This window comes from Erithacus rubecula, assembly GCF_903797595.1.
Source record: "Erithacus rubecula genome assembly, chromosome: 16".
In the NCBI taxonomy this organism is placed as follows: domain Eukaryota; kingdom Metazoa; phylum Chordata; class Aves; order Passeriformes; family Muscicapidae; genus Erithacus; species Erithacus rubecula.
Genome location: NC_136668.1, coordinates 12,600,148 through 12,620,967, shown reverse-complemented (window position 1 = coordinate 12,620,967; position 20,820 = coordinate 12,600,148). Strand labels below are relative to the sequence as shown.

The 20,820-nt window shown below is 42.2% G+C and overlaps 1 protein-coding gene across 1 annotated transcript in view; it reads right to left on the bottom strand.

Moving 5' to 3' along the window:
- Positions 1–20,820, bottom strand: part of GALNT10 (polypeptide N-acetylgalactosaminyltransferase 10) — a 74,664-nt gene that overhangs the window by 30,527 nt on the left and 23,317 nt on the right. Inside the window, exons 2-4 of the mRNA XM_079319587.1 lie at positions 6,911–7,013; positions 5,882–6,020; positions 2,667–2,833 (exon numbers count right to left, since the gene is read on the bottom strand). Coding sequence (XP_079175713.1) covers positions 2,667–2,833; positions 5,882–6,020; positions 6,911–7,013 — 409 coding nt within the window. The remainder of the gene's footprint in view (positions 1–2,666; positions 2,834–5,881; positions 6,021–6,910; positions 7,014–20,820) is intronic.

Here is a 20,820-nt window from a genome sequence, read left to right as displayed (position 1 = left end):
GTTTAGACAACCCTCAAGTGAAAGGCCAGCATGAGATACAGCAGAGGTATCCAATGGTTTATCCTGTCAGAGTAACATCTCGATAAAAAAAAAAAAAATTAATAACAGATTTTTATTGAGTGATTATCCTCTGGCTTTTCACTGGAGTTTATGGCAACTATTTACTGATCTCTTCAGGGAAGGAGATGACATTTACTGTTCATACTATGCCCCCCTGATCTCAAATGTGGCCTCTACTGTCACTACATCCAACAGTGATTCTGTAACTTTAAAAGAAAGATGTTGCTACAAATTTAGGGGACTATTATTTCGAACAGAAGCACAGAATTCTTGAAGACAATGCAGAATACTTTGCAGACAATGCAGAAGGCCAGTCATTTCTGATTTCCAAAGAAAAAAATCAAGAAATTTCTTCTCATTCTTTTTAGTGCTCTCCAGTTCTGTGGCACAGCTGTGATGATCATCAGCTTGGACGTGGAGCTCTTATTATCTGCCCAATTGAATCATAAGAAACAGATAACCAGAGCAGTTGCCTAACAATCCAAATCCAAGAATGTGCTCTTTTTCAAACATGTAAGTTAAATATTTTCTGGAACTTCTGCTCCTTCTTGCATTTCAGATTGATGCATTAAACTATCAATTCTCAATTATGGGATTGAAGAGTTTGTTGTTTAGGTTTTGGGTTTTCTTCTTGTTTTTTTTTTTAAACAGTGGATAAATTACAACCAGAAATTTGTAACCATCAGCCATTTAAGTCAAGATCATGTGAGGAGGCTCTTAAATCCTGGTAAGACTAAGGATCTATTTGAGCCCATTGAGGGATGTGGAAGCCAACCCTAGTGTGGTTAAGGAAGTGCAGATAGAGAACTGACAACACTGAAGGAAAGATGTCTCATCCTAACCAGCAACTGTCCCAGTGTGCAGAAATCCAGCTGTGCTAACAGAAAAACACTGGTTTAAAAAAAACCCAGACAAGAAAAATCCCCCCAAAGAAAGAGAATCCCCACACCAGTTTTTATTAACACTCTCTTTGCATGACTTTGCATGTCTCCTTTGACAGTTCAGGTCACTGTCCAGCACCTGGAGTCTTTTATATCCATTTATAAATAGATGCTGCACAGAAATGAATCCCAGCTACTTCTTGCAACCTTTGTATGCAGGATGGATGACCAAGGGAGAAGAGTTTTGTCTTATCAGAGGCAGGTGAACAGAGAGGAGCAAGCTGGACAAACAGCACAGGTGCAGACTGAGGAGCAGGGAGGGCTCTCACCTCAGGGCACATCTAAAGAACAAGGAAAACAGATGCACAGGAAACCAGATTTCATTACCTCCACTTCTCTGAAAAGAAATCCATTTGTACAATTCACTTGTGGTTACAGCATGAGCTTGTCTAATTTCCTTCTAGACTGAGTAGCAATAAAAAGACCTTGTCAGGAGGGTGGGTTTTCCTTCTCCTCACCTTAACCTGAATATCCTCTGAAGAAATACTTATTTCATGTAACATTGATTTGTTCAATGCAGCATGCCTTGCTTGCAAACTAATGAGAGAAGAACTTTAGACCAAGTACTACAGCTGTTGGGTAGTGCCTGTTTGGAAGCCAGTACAGGTCAGAACATAAATATTCACAAGCTTGTTTCCAAGCTCATTTAGGAGCTTCTTATATGGAAGGTTTCTGGAGATGTATCCTATAGGACCTGTATAGAAAGCTTTTTTGCCTCACTTGAGTAATATCAATGGCTTGAACTCTGCAGCTCAAAGAGTCTCAGTAAGGGAGAAAATAGTTACTAGATCTGACCATAACCTCTCAAAGTCACTGTGCCCTCTTCAACACCAGTCAGAGGACTTTCCATGGGATTTTCCACCTATGCAATGTCTACATAACAGGGGCATTCATTCCTGCTTCATTTGCCTTTTCCAGCACAGCAAGGGTGGATAACACATGGCTTAATAGTGTAGCTTAATCTGCATCAGGCACCATTTAAATGGCTCAGAGAAAAATCTCAGGGACTACACACACACATTGCTGCTGCAATGACAAGTGGATGCTCCATTTGTGGTGATGTGTGGTGCCAGTGACTCCACATCTCTGCAGACAGCATTTCAACCCAATCCAAAGTGACTGCTCCAAGCACTGCAGGACAGAATATCAAGGGAAGTTTCCAGCAAGAGAGAGAAAAGGTTTGGATGCTGCACATTTACTTTTCAGGAACACAAAATTCATGAGAAAGGCAAGCCAAATCATAGGCAGCCCCAGTGGAAACCTTTTATCAAGGATTCTTTTACATGTTCTGCATCAAGAAAGGAAAAAAAAAACCAAAAAAACAAGAAGAAAGCAGAATGTAAGGAGAGAGCTATTCCCATCTCTTGGGGTTTTTTTTTTGTTATTTCAAGAGTCAACATTTAATGTTAAGGGCTAAACAGGCCCTTAGCTGAATATTAAAACCACTTCCCTAGCTTTTCACACTGCCCAGCACACAGGACAGTCCATATCAGCACAGCTAAACCAGCACACCCCGAACAGGGAACATGAATTTTCTGCTTTCGAGTGTACCAGAGCACGACTCCCCTGAGCTCTGCTGCTGGCAAACAAAAACCCTCAGGTCATTACACAGGTTCCTCCAAGTGCATTGATGCAGTGAAGGCTGGTGGGGATGCAGGTGCAAACCTCTGTCACTGAAGTCATCCACCAGCACGACCTCTGCCACCAGCTGGGGCGGGGAGCGGTTCAGGACGCTGTGCACTGTCCGCAGCAGGGACGACCAGCCCTCGTTGTGGAACGGGATGATCACACTGGTGTTTGGCAGCTTCTCCAGGTACAGCTTGTTCTTGCAGCTGGACACAGACAGAGCAAGTCAAAGGCTGCTGCCGGAACACACCATAAAACACACCAGCACTTGCATATTTATTACTAAGCAACTTAGTTCTTTGCTCCTCAAAATGATGAAGAGTGTATGAGTTTTCTTAATTTTGATATGGAGGTGATGAACAGCCTTGTAGGGCTGGTAGTTTCATAAATAAAATTCTGCTGTATGAAGTGCAGTGTTTATTTTCCTGCAGTTGTGGCCATAAGTGGACTTTACACCTTGTCAAACAGGTAAACTCTAAGACCACACAGCAACCTAATGCAGTTAAAAACACCCAGAATCTCTTCAGTGGGGGCCAGAAATCTATTCCATCCCTGGAGCCCCCTGTGTCCAGAACAAACCAGTGTGAATGGAGGTGTGTGCAGGCACAATGACAGTGCCAGCAGCAGAAGCTGCCCTGTGCCCAGGGGCAGGGCAGGGAGGTCCCACACTGCTCCTGTCCCTTGCACAGCCCCCAGGCTGCTGTGCCTGCCAGCCCTTGGGAGCTGTCACTGTGCACAATTCCATGCACACAGGCACTAATTCCTTCCCCTGGCCCCCGGAAGGGCAGGCAGGAATGAAAGCAGCTCTGGCAGTGGCAGCTTTTTCCTGGTACCTTTCCCAGGGCACAGAGAAGGATGCACCTATGTTATACAAGCTCAATACATCTGTGCCTACAGGAAGTTACTCTGGTGCCTGTGTGAGAGGACAGTAACTTATTCTGGGTGTAATGAATTGTCCTGGGGTGCTGCCAAGAGCCTGCAGGCTGTGGCTGCAATGCACAGATGCAAGATGCAAACTGAAGCTGCAGGGACTGCTTTCATCCAGCCCTTGGCATTGCCATCCTAACCTTCTTCCAACTGCTACTAGCTACAGCTCTGTTCCAATATGAACTGAGAGCCCTTGAATTGTTTCTAACTCTTCTTAAACTGGAATTCTCATTTTCTGACTAACTTTAACAAGTGGGAAACTTTAGCTATTAAGTTTAACCATTAAGCGTGGAGAGAAATTGCTTCCCTCCAGCTACTGTATCTACAATTGCTTTACAAGACCTGCAAAATTAGTATTTAATATTAAAAACCCTAGAGGCACTTAAAGGAAATGTTATCAGGGGAAGACATGACTGTTGAAACAAACAATGGTATGTGTGCACCAGGCAGATCCAGCACCTGCTGTGCCCCAGCTCCCTGAGCCCCACAATTAACAGAAAGCAGAGGTCACACACTATTTGGTATATTAAAATCCACACAAACTATCTCACACATCAGCTGCTTCTTTTCCCTTTCTCACCCAGGGCAGCTGTTGGGAAGAAGCCCAGCTGTGGCCCCAAAGCTTAGGGCAAGGCAGATGATGCATTTTTCCCCAGCACACCTTCTGCTCACACTCCCTGCTGTCTGCAGGCAAGTCTCCAAACTCTCTATTCCCTCACTGCATGCAAGAGGCTCTAAAACACAACTCCTTTCTGGAATACTCTTCATGGACTTGTAACTTTATGACTAGGTCAGCCTAAGTTTGTTACAAATTGCCCTCATCAACCTCTCCAGTAACACAAACCAGACCATTTCATGCATATCTTTTAATGTGCACAGAGAATGCACAGCTGATCCTTCCAGTCATGAATTCCCTCACTGCACATCCCCACTGTGGGTAACCCTGCCCAGCTCATCCCAGCTCCCATTAGTACATGCTGTTTATCCACTCCTCGAGGCCCCCACAATTACAGTTTGCTGTGCTGGGGAAAAGGATGTGTCAAGCAAACCACTGCAGCAGCACCATTAATCACAGCTTGAACAGTTGGTGTCCCAGACACTTCACTTATTAATTTTATCTGAGCCCGGAGTTAGAAGCTTCACATTTTAAAAAAGTCTAAATAGAAGAATTAGCAACACTGAGTTGGCAATTTCAGGAAACACTGGAGCATGTGAGGTAACACATTAAACCCTCAGATAACAAAATACTGTCATTGTCTGATGTTTAAGTTCTCAGAGCCCAAGGCAGACCCTGTAAATGGAGGCCAGGTGGAATTTAGATTAGCAAATTCAAACTGTATTTTCTAGAACTTGAACGTGGGCTCATCCACAAACATCTTCAGTTCCCTGATTTATCTTTATGTTTAAACATTTCAGCTGCATGCCTAAAATATTTATGGAGCTCCACTCACTGCTTTATTTTATGTGTTCATATTGAGAAAGGGTGTCAAGACAGTGTATTTGATTAGTTTGCTGTGACAGCTGAAGAGGTAATAACTCAATTGTGCAGTTAACAAATTATAAAACCTGACTTCTGGAACTTGTATCTCATGAATAAAGTAGATGTTGAATTCAGATTTACTAAACTGTGATAAACACAGCTTTACACAAAAAAATCTTAGATTCAAATGTCCAACAATGCTTTCAGATTAAGAACCTCACAAACAGTATTTAAAAACCTCTCAGCTTTGTATAAACAAGGGCAAAGTACTAACTGATGCACTTTTGCTAGAGTAAAACTTGTGGCTTGCCAAATCCAGTTCACTATCATCAGCATAATGTCCAAAACCCAATGGACTCTAAAGTAAACATTCAATGGGAACTTGTTTCTACTTGTAAACCCTGATGAGGCTGCTTTTATGAGGAAGATGTCCACAAAAATAATCCATAACCCTGGTAAAATTCTTCATACATAGTAGAATGAAGCTACTCACATCTCTGTCTGCTCCTGGCCATTCCACAGTCATTTCCAGCTAGTGGCCAACATAAGAACTGGAACCTCTGGGTTACATTAATGATTTCTTTTGAGCAGGGTTGCAAGTTTGTGGCAATTTTTAAGTCTTTTGAAATAAAAAAAAATATTTTTGCCCCAGATTTGATCTCTTCTATTTCCCATGAAATTACTACACACTGTCCTTTATTAAGGAAATACCAGGACCCAGCTGTGCATGGACTGTTTTGTATGAACAAAGATACAAATGTTCATAAAAAAAAAGAACACATTCCTGTAGAGTGGTAATTTAGGGCTTGCAAACCTGCACTCATAGAAATGCAAACTGTATACTCACTTTGGATGCCTGATGTCTGGAAGGGAACGATTCAGAGAAATTTTATCACTCACAAAGATGTTAAAGCCATTTTCCCTGTACGCCTGGTCCACTCGCTCTGCATCACTCATGGGGTAAGGTTTTCCCTGCTCTCCATTTCCTGTGGAGAGTCAGAAAGTAAATACAGATCATTGCTGCTAATTAGGGCTTAACAGGCCAGAAATTAATCCATACAGAAAAAAAAAAAAAAAAAAAAAAAAGAGCATCTTATAGTCTTTGAACATTACTTTATTAGTTCTGTGCTCTGTGCCACATTCAGCACTAGGTCAAACACGTCAATTTAACAATTTTATCTGATAAGCAGCTCTGCTACAAACCACTCAGCTGTGCAAATCAAAGGTAAAAGTCTTCCTTCTAAGACCAGAAGCAGAAGAAGGGATTTTAGCAATGCTGTGGAGGACCTACAGAATGGCTTTTGTTTCACAGTGGGAAGGATCCATGCAGTTTGAATATCTCAGCACTGTTGGAATTCTCAGCACAGATGGATTTGTGCTCTTGCACTGAGGGGCAGAGCCCTTGCAAACACATCAGTGTAAAGCTGTGACATTCAAAATGTGCCTTATTTGTAAGGCAAGACAGACCCCAGAATGACAGAATGGGCTTGCATGAATGTTATAGGCCAGAAAGCTTTTCTTATTCTTCCTTTCTGGATCTCCCATTTTTGGGAGAGGTACATGCACAGTTTTGGTGTTTTTTTTTTGGGTGGGGGGGGGAAGTAAGTTGTTTAAAAATTAATTTTCCACGTGTCATAAAAGCACCAAGATTTAAGTGATACATTTGCACCTCAAAATAATTATTGTTGAGTTGAGCAAAAAGGAATTTAAATAGGATTAACACAACTAAAAGATTAACAGATGAATTGGCTTTAATGCTGCATCATGTCAAGAACATCACTTTGACCCTAAAGTTGAACATGTTCTACACTCAGCCTACCAAATAAAATCAAAGTTACAATCTGTATTAAAACATTTTTATAGCAATCTTACCTACCTACACGCTCAGAGTCCCTCCTTATGGCTTCTTTGTTATGCCAGTCTTTTTTCCTTTGTCCATCAACAACGTAAGGGTCTTTCTTTTGCCTCACATAGGATGCCTTTGAAATAAAAAATTGGATATATAATAAATACACAACAAATGAAACCTTTCCTCAGAAGCCTCTCCTTCCTGTAAGAGGAAATTAAACATCTCCCTTAAGGCAAGATCATCACAAGCAAATGGCTTTTAGCCTGAAAGGGGTGAGGGGGGAATTGAGTTTTGCTTGTCTCTGAACTTTATCTGAGTCTGTTAAGTGATATTTTTCCAGGGCACCATCATGTATGCAGAACAGTATTTCTTAATCAGAGAATCTATTAAAAACTCCCATTTTCATTTTGAAAACATCCAATACATCTTACAGCCTTTTTGTTAATTAAATAGGATGTAATGGGAGACTTATTGCAGGATCATTATTAATGAGACACTACCACACCTGAATAAAATCAAAGTAAGATTTAAAAGGTCGTTTATTAAGACTCTTGCTGCTGAATGCATTTAGAGATTCTATTTCACTATGTTGTTCCTGAAATTCAAAAGCCACAGGTGCTTTGAAAACAAGTCAGCAAATGAAGATACCCAGGAATCCAATGTCCCAGCTCACCTCTGACTGCACAGGATGGAGACTCACATTTGCTGAGGGAAAGAGGATCATGAGAGGCACTGCAAAAGCCTTATTGATTCACATCATGCAGGAGAAGGAAAGTGCAGCCCCAGGGCAGCTGAGCTGAAAAATCACACTCCTGCCATGGAAGAGGACACCTGACCCCACCAAACATAAATATCAAACTGATTTGGCTTAACCTGCCTTGTGGTTTTCCAGCTAAACACCACTGTACTGCAAATTCCTACCTGGTCACAATGCCACCCCTTCTAATCATTCCCACTAAATAAACCACACTAGAGCACACTACCATCCTGTGAAATTTTTGCATCTAATTTTGCAAGAACAATTCTTTGCCAGGCCAGCTCACTGACCAGTCTCCTCTCCAGGATACTCCTCTGCCAGGAAAAGTCCTGGAAAGCTCTCATAGACCAAAGCACCTCCTTGCCAGGAGAGTTTTGCCAACTTTCTGAGCACTAGCCTTCTGCACAAGTATCATAATGGGCACAGGGACAACTGGCAAGGCTGAAATCTCTGTATTTTAGGTCTCTTTTGTCTCTTGTTTATAGTGTTCTGGACTGAATGCACACACCAGGAGAATCACTGACAATGCCACTATCCCTGCTGCCATTTGCTGGGATTAAACATGTGAAAATCCCTTAAAAGCAGCTGCTCTGGAACCCCCACCCACCACTGCAGAGGAGAGCATGGCCAGAGTATGCAGGGACTAGACCCAGCAGGAAAAATACACATACAACTCTGAACCTCACAAAACCACTGCACTTGTGGGAGTCCAACACCCCAAGTCAAACCTGTAAAAGTGAGCAGGGAATTCAGGCAACCTGGAGAAAAAGAGGAAAACAGACCCACCAGCAAACAGACATCCAGTTAACAGAACATTGCTACAGAACTTAAATCCCATCTCTTTCTGAAAATTGGGCAACTTAACTGGAATTTCCTTCCCTCTGAACACATCCCTTGGCAAACACCTTTCCACTGCTGCAGGTGCCCATGGGGACTGCTCTCTGTGCTGGGTTTAGCTGGAGTTAATTCTCTTCACAGGAGCTGGTATGGGGCTGTGACTTGGCTTGATGCTGGAAAGTGTTGATAAAACAGGGATGTTTTTGTTGCTGCTGGACACCTAAAGATCCCTCAGAGAGGAAGGGGGCAGTGCATGGGAAGCTGGGAGGGGACACAGCCAGGACAGGTGGCCCAGGGACATCCCAGACCATGTGCTGTCATGCTCAGTACATAAAGCTGGGGAAGGAGAAGGAAGCTGAGATTTTTTTGGAGTGGTGACATTTATCTTCACTGCTTTCCTGGGGAAGGCTGAACACCTGCCTGCTCATGGTAAGCAGGGAATGGATTCCCTGGTTTGTTTTGCTTTGTGGGGTTTTTGCTTTACTTTTTAAACTCTTCATCTCAACTCATGAGTTTTCTCACTTCTACTGTGCCAGTTCTCACCCCCACCGTGGGTGGCTGCGTGGGGCTGAGCTGCCAGCTGGGATACAACCAGGACTCATTCCTGCTGAAATCCACACAGATCTGCAGCTGTCCTCCACTACAGCTCCAGAGACATTTCAAATACACCCCAAAGGATTCACCAGCATCTCCAGAACCCTCTGAGGGAAGCCACAGCACTGGGCTGGCTCAGCAGGGGCACCTCTCACCATTACACAGCAGCAGCCTAAAAGCCATTAAAGAGCACCTGCAGCATCCCTGCTCAGCAGGGTGTGCACCCCCAGGCTCTGGGATGGAGCTATCCTTGTGATTGTGTGCTCAGTGCAGGATAATGTGCACAGGGAAGTAAATTTTCTGCACAGCTTCAAGCCATTCTTCAGAGGGGTCAGCAATGTGCATGTAAACATCCTCAGAGCAAGCAACAACCTAATGCAAGCAATTTAAACCCTGAGATAGAGGGAAAGCAGGCAGCAGCACATCATCCTCCAGGGCTGTTAAAATAAAGGAAAACAAAAAAAGAAAAATTAAAAAAAAACCCACAGAGACTGCCACTGCATTACACACAGCACTGTTCAGGCAGATGGACAGTAGAAAGTCAAGCACACAGATGTATTTCTCTCAGTCTCAGATAAATTTACACACAAAAGATCTGTGAGGGGGGTTAAGCTAACCCTGTCAGGGCCACACATCAGTTATTTGTAAACTTTAAATTAAGCAAGAGGGAAAACTATGAAGCACACATCAGTTATTCAGACCTCTCTGAACCGCAGTGTGGGACTTCAGAGGTACAGAGAGCAGGAGTATGGATCCTGAAATCCTGGGAACTGGCTCTGTACAGCTCTCACTCTTGGAGCCTTACAAGGATCAACACCTCTGCATCTTGCCACTGACAAAATGAAATGAGGACTGTGCAGGGTGAGTCCTTATCAGCCCCTCTGCCTATAGTGCTCATGGTGTTTCTGCCCTGTACAAGCAAACATCAAAGAGATTCACACAGGACAAGCACAGCATGAACCTCTGTTGGATCAACATAAATAAATAAATAAGCCTCTAAGTGGTTTTTAGAATCCTGAAGGGCAGATGCAGTTCCAGGTCATGCTGCCTTTGGTCTTGAGCAGAGAAGTTACCTTAGCTCATCCAACTCTGGAGTCCTCCATTACATTTAATTCAGCTTGGGTAAATGTTAAGAGGTTAGAATATTTCTTACTGTATCCCTTGCAAGCAAACATACAATGCTTACAATGGTTTTGCAGGTCGCTGTTGAAACACTGTAACTGAAAAGTCTGATGTGAGTCACCGACGTGTTCTGTCAACAGTGTGTAAACATTAATTTTGAAGTGACTTTCAGTGCTAGAGAAGGAGTATCAGTGTCTTTGCCTCTGTGACCTTGCCAGCCCTCACCATGCACACAGCCCTGCAGGGAAGGTGTAGCAGCAGCAGCCCCATCAGCATCTTATTTCTGGTTAAGAACCACACTTCCAACACCAACCTCATTTCAGCAGACCACCAAAAAAAGCCTGTGTGAACCATGAAACATTTGCCTTCCCCCTCCTCGACTGCAGTTCTTATCTCATGCCATCACTATCAGCAGAGCTGTGTGTAATGTCACCATATGTCCTCAAAGTCCCTCTCACTGGGAAAATGGGCAGGTTGTTGACATTGATGTGATTTTGGAAGCTCTTTTCCTTCTTTCATGTTTCCCCCTCCAACCCCCTCTCTGTAAAAGATGTCTGAGCTCTAGAAATCCAGACACAGCATACCAAGGACCAGAATGTTGCTTTTTTTAGTGGTTTCCTTCAGGGATGCTGCATGGGATTTGACTCAATTATGCAAATTACATAACTTGATGATACTCCTTCAACAAATGCTCTAGACTGTGATATCAGAGCAATCTGCAAAACACAGCAAGTTTCCTAGGACTGACTTTTGCTTTAAATCTTAAACAAGCATCTCATTTATGGGGAGCTGTATTTCATCTCAATTTCCACTCTCATACTAATTTCTCATTAATTCTAACTGCACAGCAGGAGGTAGAACATTTTTTGTCCAAACCCTCCACCATATCCCCCCATGTGCATTTTATCTGTGGAATGCAGTGACCATTGTTTGAACATTGGAGCTGTCAATATTCTGCATGGTTAGGGTAAATTCCCATTATGGACATGGATTTCTATCCCTATAAAAGAGGTCAGCAATTTTCACTTCAGCTCTGCATTAGCTTCCCATTTTGCAAAAATATCGCTGTTTTTTAAAATGGTCAATTGTAAACAACATGTAAAAAGCACATTTTGAAGCATGAAGGCTTCATTATGATCATCTAGCCAGGCTATGTAAGTGCACCAGCCATTGAATTCCATCCATTAACTCCTCCAACAAGCCCTTAAGTTCTATTTCAGCTCAAGCACATTTTCTTTTCCTTAAGAACTGGAAGTTGTTTACCACTAAGGAGTGATTACTTCTCCAGCAATATCTTAAACTGTTCTCCTGCCTGTTTGCAGCCTTCATTTTTTAAAAACTGAAAATGAACTAAAGTAGAAAGGCATATTAAGCAATACATTGAAAATGGATTTAGACAGATTGCTGTAAATAAGTCCCTTCTGTTGTCTACCACACTGTTACTTAACACGCCGCCAAAGCAATTGATCAGCGTTCAAACGCCAAATGCACAAAAATGGAATTTTAATTTTTTGTTTAATCATTATTTAGTGTGCCTGGCTGCAGCCAAAAACAACAAAAAAAGTGCGGATGGAGACGCAAGCCAAGAGTTTTCTACACATGAGGAAAAAAGATTTGCTGGAGCATATATGTTAACCATAATGCTGTAGAGATCTCAAAGCCTCTTGAAACATTGGTTTTGCTGATTTATTATTTTCTGTCAAACCAAGTAGCTACAATTAGACCCAGGATTTTTGGAGACAGTGTCAAACAGGGCATCTACTTCACTCCAGACCTCTTCATTTATCCCAGCACCTCAGCAAGTCTATCTTGCACTTATATCCTACAACAAGATGTTGAAGATGCCAAAACAATTCAAGAAAAACAACAGGGAAAGGGAAAGCAGCAAGTAGGAACCATTCCTCTATTTATTAAAGGAACTTGCAGCCAGAGGTGAACTCAGTGGAACACTCCAGAGCACACACCTGGGAAAAAACCAGTTGTCATATTCTGTGACATGGCAAAGCAGAAAAAGAAAGCATCCTTAGAAAGATTTTTTCCAGTCTTCCAAAACCTACAGTACCTGAGGTGTTTCAGGAAACAAAATGTGAGGGAAGCCAGGTCTAGCAGAAAACAGGAAGAATCCTCCCTCTCACTGCAGTAAACTCAGGTTTTACTGATCGTGGGGCCATCCATGCTAAAAGCAAGTAACCCTTTCCTGAATAAATAGATAGCAAGTTATTGTAGATGCACCATGAAGAAATGCAATTCTTTTTTTGGTTTTTCAGAGCTCTGTTAGCAAGTGCTGATAACAAACTGGTGCAACATTCATGCAGCACAAACAAACAGTCTCCATCCTTTTTACTGGCAGGAAAACAGCTGAGACTTCCAGATGAGCTAATGAAAAATAAAAATATCACCAACATCAGCTGGAAGCTGCTCCTGGGCCAGGAAGCTGAGCATAACCTGAGTCAATCAAAGCTCCTCATTTACTGGAACAGGAGGAAGCATACTACTGCAAAAAAAAAGGCTGCTAAAAGCCTGTTGTGTGATCTACCCAAGTGTTTTCAAAAGGTTAATTTTTTGAAGCTATTTCAGCCCATAAAAAATTTAAAAGGTACATTAACATAATCCATACCTTCAACATTTCAGGAACTATTAAAAGGCAATGCAGGACTAAATGGCACCACATCATGCAGAATTTTTAAGTGCTTTCAAAGACAAAAAAGCCAAGTTCATCTTCACAGCTTGTTGGGACTCACACCCAAGCAACAGGTTTGAACCACACTTGAACTCTTCCTGCTACCCATCATTTCCTTTCCCACCTGTAACACTGGTAATTCTGAAATTCAGATTTCTGCTTTGTTTTTGAGGAGGCCAGGCTTTGAAGTATGGAAATATCCTGTGTGATTACTTCAGCAGCAGAGCCCCAGATGACTGCGGGCACTGCTGGGTCAGTCCTTACCCTGTGTCAGAGAAGGAAAACCACATTCTGCACCAGAACCAGCTGAAGGGATCAGTGCAGACAGGCACCAAGCAGAACCTTTTGTGCAGAATGACCAGGGACATCTGAGAGCTGTAGAGTTATTAAAGAATATGTTCCTTGCAGAATGCCAGATCCTTGGTGGATGGGACAGCTTGCTGCTTTTAGCTGGTTTTTAATGCAGTATGTTTTTTGTACCCAGTGCTAGAACAGTACTTGTTTGAACTGAAACTACCTCCCACTTTAAATTCCTTCAGTTAACAAATTTTATTCAACATCAGTTGCTGAAAACCTCTTAGCACAAAAAAAGAAAAAAAAAAAATCATCTTTCAAAAAGTCCTGGATCATTGGTGGATTAAAGTCTGCAGGTATCAGCTGAGCACAGTGATACGACATCCAGCTTAGTCATCTACCTCTGCCAAACACCTCACACTTTGTTCTTTGCTTACCTTTAGATATCATATTATAGTTTTGTGATGTCTGCTGTTCTGAACTTACTGTTTGCCTAATTCAGCCCAGGTCTGCAGAGGCACAGCACTTCCAAGGTCAGCAGAGAGCACCAAGCAGCGAGTTCCCCCCTGAATTTAAGCACATCTTGTGATAGCACAGCAGTTTCAGTCTCAGACTTCCCTTTCAGCTCTTAAAACCCCAGCTGGCCTAGTTTTAGAATTCATTTGCCCACAATAGCTTTCTCATCTTTTCTGTTCACTAAAACATTTACAGCCCTTTCCATCTACAGAACTGCTCCACCTCCCACACTGAGCCTGTCTCAGGAATCTGCTGAACGCTGTGGAATAAGCTCCTGCAGGCATTTAGCTGGGGTAAACCACCTTGTTTTCCCCTCAAGCAATAAGAACATTTCTTTAACCTTGCTCTAAGATACAGCAACCCCCTATAAAATTCCCAAAGAACACATCATGCCCTGTGCTAGCCTCTGGTTGAGATGGACACAACCCACTCCTCACCTTGCCTGAGGGACAAGGAGGGGCTTGGACAACAAACACACAAAATGGATATGCAGACAGAAGTAATCTCTGAACTGCCATTCCAAGTAAGATTAGACTTCCCACCCCTCCCACCTCCCTTTCTACTTTACAGCTTGCTGGAAACGTAAAACTAGATGAGCTCTCCCAGGAACCAGGGTACATTTAGTGTTTTACTACATGTCCAAGAGCTGCTTTTGGACTGCAACTCCTGGCAGGAAATCCAGAGAGATGCACTCTGTTTTCCACAGAATCTAGTACTACCTAAAGCTGTCTTAAATACAGGCTTAGTTCACTGAAGGAGAGAGCAAGCTGGCTTGGAGATCAGTTTGAGAAGTGGCCATTTGAAGCAGAACCTGGCACGTGTCTGCAGATACCCACACTCAATTTAACTCAGCTGAACAGCCCACAAGGGGCAGTGGCTTCCTACAAGGACAAACTTTGGAGCACTGTTTCTGAAATCTGACTTTCCAGTAAGACTTACAGATTATGTTGCACATGCAAAATAATGCAATAATCTGCATTAAGATTTAATAAAAATGCAGGACACAAAACCTATTAATTCCATCATCTTGGTGAATTCCCTGTACTGGAGCTATAAACTCCAGATCAGATTATAGGAATGTTAAGCCAATCAAGGATTGCTCAAATGAACACAACTTCCAAATATTCTATGAACAAGCACAGAAGAAAACCCTGTATAATATTACCAAAAATCCCATTAAAAATACATCATGATGAGCATCCTGAATATCTTCAAGACAGAAATACTACACAGAGGTGAAATTCCCAGCACTCAACCAATACAAGATGACAGCTCAGGTGGTGCTGCACATAGGTGAACCTGGCAAATGTCTGACTGCACATTTGACTTGGTTCAGTTTACAGGAAAAAAAAATGTACAGCATGTATAACTATCTGAATGATAACACATTGCAAATTGTGCCTTTCATTGAGTGGAATCCACCTGACTGGGTACTGGATCCTTGGGAAACCCTGGTATAAGTCCTGGTATAAAGTGGCACGAAAATAGAAATCAAATGATAAATAAAAGATAAGGCTGCTAATGCTCCAATAATCTTTGAAGCAAGGACAGGACAAAATCTTCCTGCAAGACATGCAAAAGAAGAATTCTAAGTACTTTCCACAGAAACAGACATTCCAAGAGAAAAACACTTAATTTTGGGGCTTACCAATGTGCAAAGTATGCTACCAGGACACCCTGCACTTTGTGATAAAGGCACAAGTGAGACTGCACTAGAACATGTTTTCTGAGGTAAGATGAGCGAGGCAGTTTGAAACCTTGCCAACAGCTATAGTTCATAATAGTAAACAGAAATGCTCAGGATTTTACCCAAAAAAGCAGGCAGAACACCATAAGGCATCCATAAGCCTGACAGAGCTGCTGCAGACTGCAACAGCTGACAGTGTAGATCAGATATTTACCTTTCCTCATGGAAATTGGGCTGCTGCCAAACTTACACAAACAAAATTCAAGGGCACGTTAAGGAAGGTTTGATGCCTGGTGAGAGGCAAAGATTTGTCAGCAAGCACAGTACACTGGTTTCTGAAAGGTTAATACTGCTCTTCTGAAATATCCAAATAGGTAAAAAAAGATCCAGCATTCAGTGCTATGGAAAAATATACTCAACCCATACAAAACCTACGTGACAGATATGACTCAAAAACTGGAGTAAGAACTGTAGCTGCCACTTTGTTGTGTGCCAGGTACTGAGAATGTGTTTTATGTCAGCACAGTGCTTCTCACAGCAAGCTGCATATCATGCTTAGAAACTGTTTCTTCCCTGAATTTTGAAAGCTACTAGGAAAAAAAAAAAAAATCTGTATTTTAGGTTTTTTTTCTTGAGCTTTCACCCATCACTAGGAGTTACACATAAAATTACTGAAGTATCTCTAGCCAGATATTTGAGAGGAGGCACAATCTGACTGTCATCTGTGGAGAAGTCAGACCCAAAAGCAGAGGATGTCAGAACATCTATGAACAGCATCCACCAACCCAGGGAGTGATCCCCAGACATGCTCTGCCAGCTCACCTGGCTCAGCAGAGCCACAGCAGATGCTTAACCCTAAACTGTCCCTGGAAATGCAGACAGGTGACACAATAAATAGCCAAATGAATTTTAGAGACAACTTAAGCCATCAAGAGGCATATAGGTATTTATAGGGTGCACTTTTCCCCCATTTATCTCCTGCTAACAGGAACAATTAGTCTGCCTACAAAATACTTACATGTATCTTGAACCAAATAGCTCCTGCTAACTCTAACAAAGCAAAAAGAACCACGAGCATTTTTCTGTTTTATTTTCCACAGACCAGGCTCAATGCTGACAGTGCTCACTTGCCTTGCAGACATTGGGAAATCAACAACCACTCTGACAGCTTTAGTTTAGGAAAAAAAATCCAAAATCATTATTCACAATATACTTTTACTATTACTTCAGGTGGTGCTCCAAAACAGGTTTGCTGCCTGATTCCCACCAACAGCATCATTCTCAGCACAGCTTTTTCTTAGCAGCAAAACCACAATTTTCTAGCTCTCATCAACAGAATGCCCCCATTTCCCTTTTAGCTGTTTAAAGTGAATTCCTTACCAAATTCCTTCCTGACAAGCTTGATGCTTCTTGACAGTATTATATTAAACTGAAATCATCAGCACTAAAAAGCAACATTTAACAGGGCTCTTCTTCCCAGTGAGTAATTTAACTGTTCCTCATACAACTAATATGTTGCACTCAGCAAATGCACAAAAATCCCAAATTCAGTTGGCAACCTCTTCTAGGAGACCAGGTCACCACTGATGGGTGGCCAAAATGACTCAAGAGAACACACATATCACACAATGATGGACTAAAAAACCCACCAGGAACCACTCAGGGAAGGCTATCCCATGGAAAACCTTAAAAATAACTTGCATTTACAGTAATGTTTAGAGGTTTCTGAACAGTTAAAAGCTGAGATGCCAAGCACATGTACCCAGCAAGGGAGAGTGTCTGGCACCCTTTCCCCACTCCTCCTTCTCAGGGAAAGCACTGGCAGAGCTCCCTGCAGCACTCCTGCTCCTGGGCACAGGATGTGCATCATCTCATCACACTTCCCAAGTTTAATACTCCTCTCCCAAGCAAGCTGCTCACCAGGCTTCACTCCATCCCTTTCAAACACATGAAATTGTGAATGTCACACATCTTTATGCCAGCCCAGGAGTTACCTGTCCATTCCTGCACCCTGGGGTGAGGTGAGGCTGACCCAAGGCCAGGACAGGATCAGCTAATCCTCCTCTGTGGGTACCACTGGTCCTTTAGAGATGCCCTCTAGTAGTGACCACTGAGCCTGGTTGAGCTGCAACAGGGGAAAATAGAGGCTGAAAAAACAAATTAATTGAGTCTGGGAAGAGGCTGGTTGACAGTGTTAGGATGCCTGGGGAAAGCAGATAATATTTCCAATAACTGAACACTTCTGGGAAATTGAGGAAGAGCAGGGCTGGGGATGCAGACACCAAAACATTGTATATGTCTAAAAGGTGACAAATCACTTTTGGATGTCATCTTAAAAGTGACAAACTGCTGCTAACTACAGCAGTGTCAGGATTAAAAAGGAAGAAACAAGCAGCTTCTTTTTGGAACACATAACAACCAGGCAGACAGGAGAGAAAAGAGAGGTGTCACTCAGGGAGGTAAAACTGAGCATACTGAGTCTTGTTATTGTTAATATCCAAATTGGAATTCACTCCAATCTAATCAAAACTTACACATTCTGATGCAAACATTCAGATCATGTGTCAAAGTAATCTTTGCCAGAATCTTTCTAGACCCTGTAAAATTATCTATCGATTTCAATAGTGGAATGGAAAACAGGCTTGTTAAATCTGCTGATGTCGCTAACTGGAGAAGGGGATTAAAATTCAAAAGCAGTCCTGGCCACAGAAAAAAGCATCAAAAATTCAGGATACTATTCAAAGGGTAAAGAAGACATTAGCTGTACGAATGTGAGACTTCAATGATTTTTTATGCAGCTGTTCAGCAGCTGTTCTATCATCATGACTGTATGGAACTCAGTCCTGCTGTTTGAAAAAAGCTAATTTCATCCTGAGATATTTACAAAAACATCACATGCAGAAAAATGCAAAATAATGGATGCTGATGAGGGCAGAGATGACTGGGCAGAAAAGGAAGGGCATGCATTACAAATAGCCCTCACACTCTTCCACATTGCTGCAAAGGCCAAGACATGAAATTATGGAAAAGACTTTTCAACTATGTGAGAAATTAATATAGCTCATCCTGGGCCAAGAGGCAATTAGACTTTGAGGGGTTTCATTGCACCACAAGGATCTTAAGAGATCATCCCCTTGAGAAAACACTGAATTCCTGAAATTTTCAGTGTCCACTTCCTGGATAGGGTTATAGGAGCCAAAGAGCCTCATAAGCATCCTTTAGGCATCACATTAAAATATACCACAATATTTTCTATTTTCCTAAATCTATTCTAGCACAGCAGAACTAAATTCCAAAGAAGCTGAATTATTTAGAGCATTTACTGTCCTTCAGGGTCATTACAAGAGTGCAGAAGTTAGCCCTATGATAAAATATAAATTCTCTTCTCTACGGCATAGTCTGACCTCGCTATAATGAAGCTCTGTGGGACTTGGAAAAATTGCAGTACAGCAGGACATTCTCTAAAATACAGTTTTTGTAGTTTCTCATATCAGAATAAAGTAGCACACAATTTGACTCAAATACATTATATCGGGTGTTTTTATGAATCTTACTTCATATTGAAAGAATACAGCTTAAGCATTGACAAAAAGGGGGGGGGGGGAAATCAATAAAGAAATAAAATGCATGGTTATACATGAGATGCAGCAGAGAATGACTCCTCAGATTTGCTTAGGTGTTTGTTCTCAACCAAGTCTCATTAAACAGGAAGAAAGAATTAAGCTCCCACTGCTGGGACTGTTTCAGAGAGGGCAGGCTATTAGCAGGTCGTGTTAGAGAGTGCCTGACTAATTCATTGTGTGTTCATCTCTCTCAAGTCCTCTGAAAATTTATGGTGTAACACCTCATGGCAAAAACAGCACTGGCAAAACAGTGCTGGCTGCTCAGCTCACACTGGGAGCTCCACTTCACCTCTTTGGAGGAATTCTGAAGGTGAATCTCTGTTCAGCCTTGTACAGAGCAGCATAAACTATTTTAAAGCCTCCTTTTAATGGGAACAGGGAGTGAGACACAACTTGTATCCTAGATTTCGTGTGTTCCCTGGGCTCAAGGACAGTTGTTCTGGGAGTATTCAGGCAATGCTCAGACTTTTTTTTTTTTTAAGAGCCATGTTCAATGGAAGGATAACTCTGCTGAAAGGGGTTATGGTTAATGGTGTTCTGCACAATGTGAGTGAAGGAAGAAGGACCATTGCCCTCTGGAGAATGATGCTCTACAGAAAAGCGATGGGAAGATCATGGGTGTAACACACAGCATTTTAAAGAGGTTTTCAGAACAGCCTTTGTGACACTGGCAGTTTTTTTCCCCTCCCTGAAGCAGCACAGATGTTTTGAAAATGGAGCACTCCAAGCCTTAAGCATTTCCAACTGTGGTGAGCAGAGAGGAGAGGCTCCCTCTGCTCTGACGTTTGGCTGCTCTCACAGTTAACATCAGAATTCCTGAATTCTGTGACGTGGTGAATGGCAATCAAACAGAACTGCTTTAACAGAACCTTCATCTCCTTCAAGCTCTGTGGTTTTCAAATGCTCTGTCACACTTGTACATCTGTTGAGTGAGGAAGTGACCTTGGAGGAGAGTAAGGAGGCTGAAGAAACTGCCAGGAACAAAGAGATGCAATTAGTGATGATGAAATGGTCTTATTACCATAGAAGACTGAAGTTCAAGTCTTGATCTGTGTCATAAGTGAAGAATCAATCTGGTTAATTTTGCCAATAGCCATTCTTTGGAAACCATTTTTCATTACTGCCAAAAAAAGAGCTCTGACCTGAGGAGTGACAGCATTAACCAGAGCATTTTGGGGCAGCCAACACTGCCTGAGAGCTGTTGCCCTTCAGACCCATCTCCTGACCACAGAAAGCATTCACAGAGATCCCTTTTGCTTGTGACAGCCTCTTTCACACACACTTCATGCAGAGAATCTTGAAAACCCTGCCAATGCTGGAATACTATTAAATAATAATTCAAGACTGAGGTAATGGGCACGGTGGTTCCTTCCTCTCTTCTTCTTTGCAAGTCAAAAATAGTTTTCCATTAAAAAATTATTTTGAAGAAACTATACAGCATCTACAGATGTAACAACACAGCCTATCACAAGTTTTTATCAACACTGACAAGCTCATGGCATGAACATTACAACATCTTAAAATCCCTCAGCACAAAAGAACAGCTAAAAAGTCCTGAATGACTTTGCTCAGGAGATGGACACTGTGTGTGCTCCAGCTGACCTTACTAATGATCATTCAAGCTTCAAATCTGCTGCTAAAGTCTCCGTTGTAAGCAATTATTTGCCTCTGTGCAAAAATGTTCATTTCATGCTCTGTAAACACATCTCCTTGTGAAAAACCAGCCTGCCCATAAAGATTGCTTCTGACAGCCTGCTGACCATCTCCTGCAGCAAGTGCCTGGAGCATCTTTTGGAGGCAGAAACATCTGTTCTCCCCTCCCAGAGA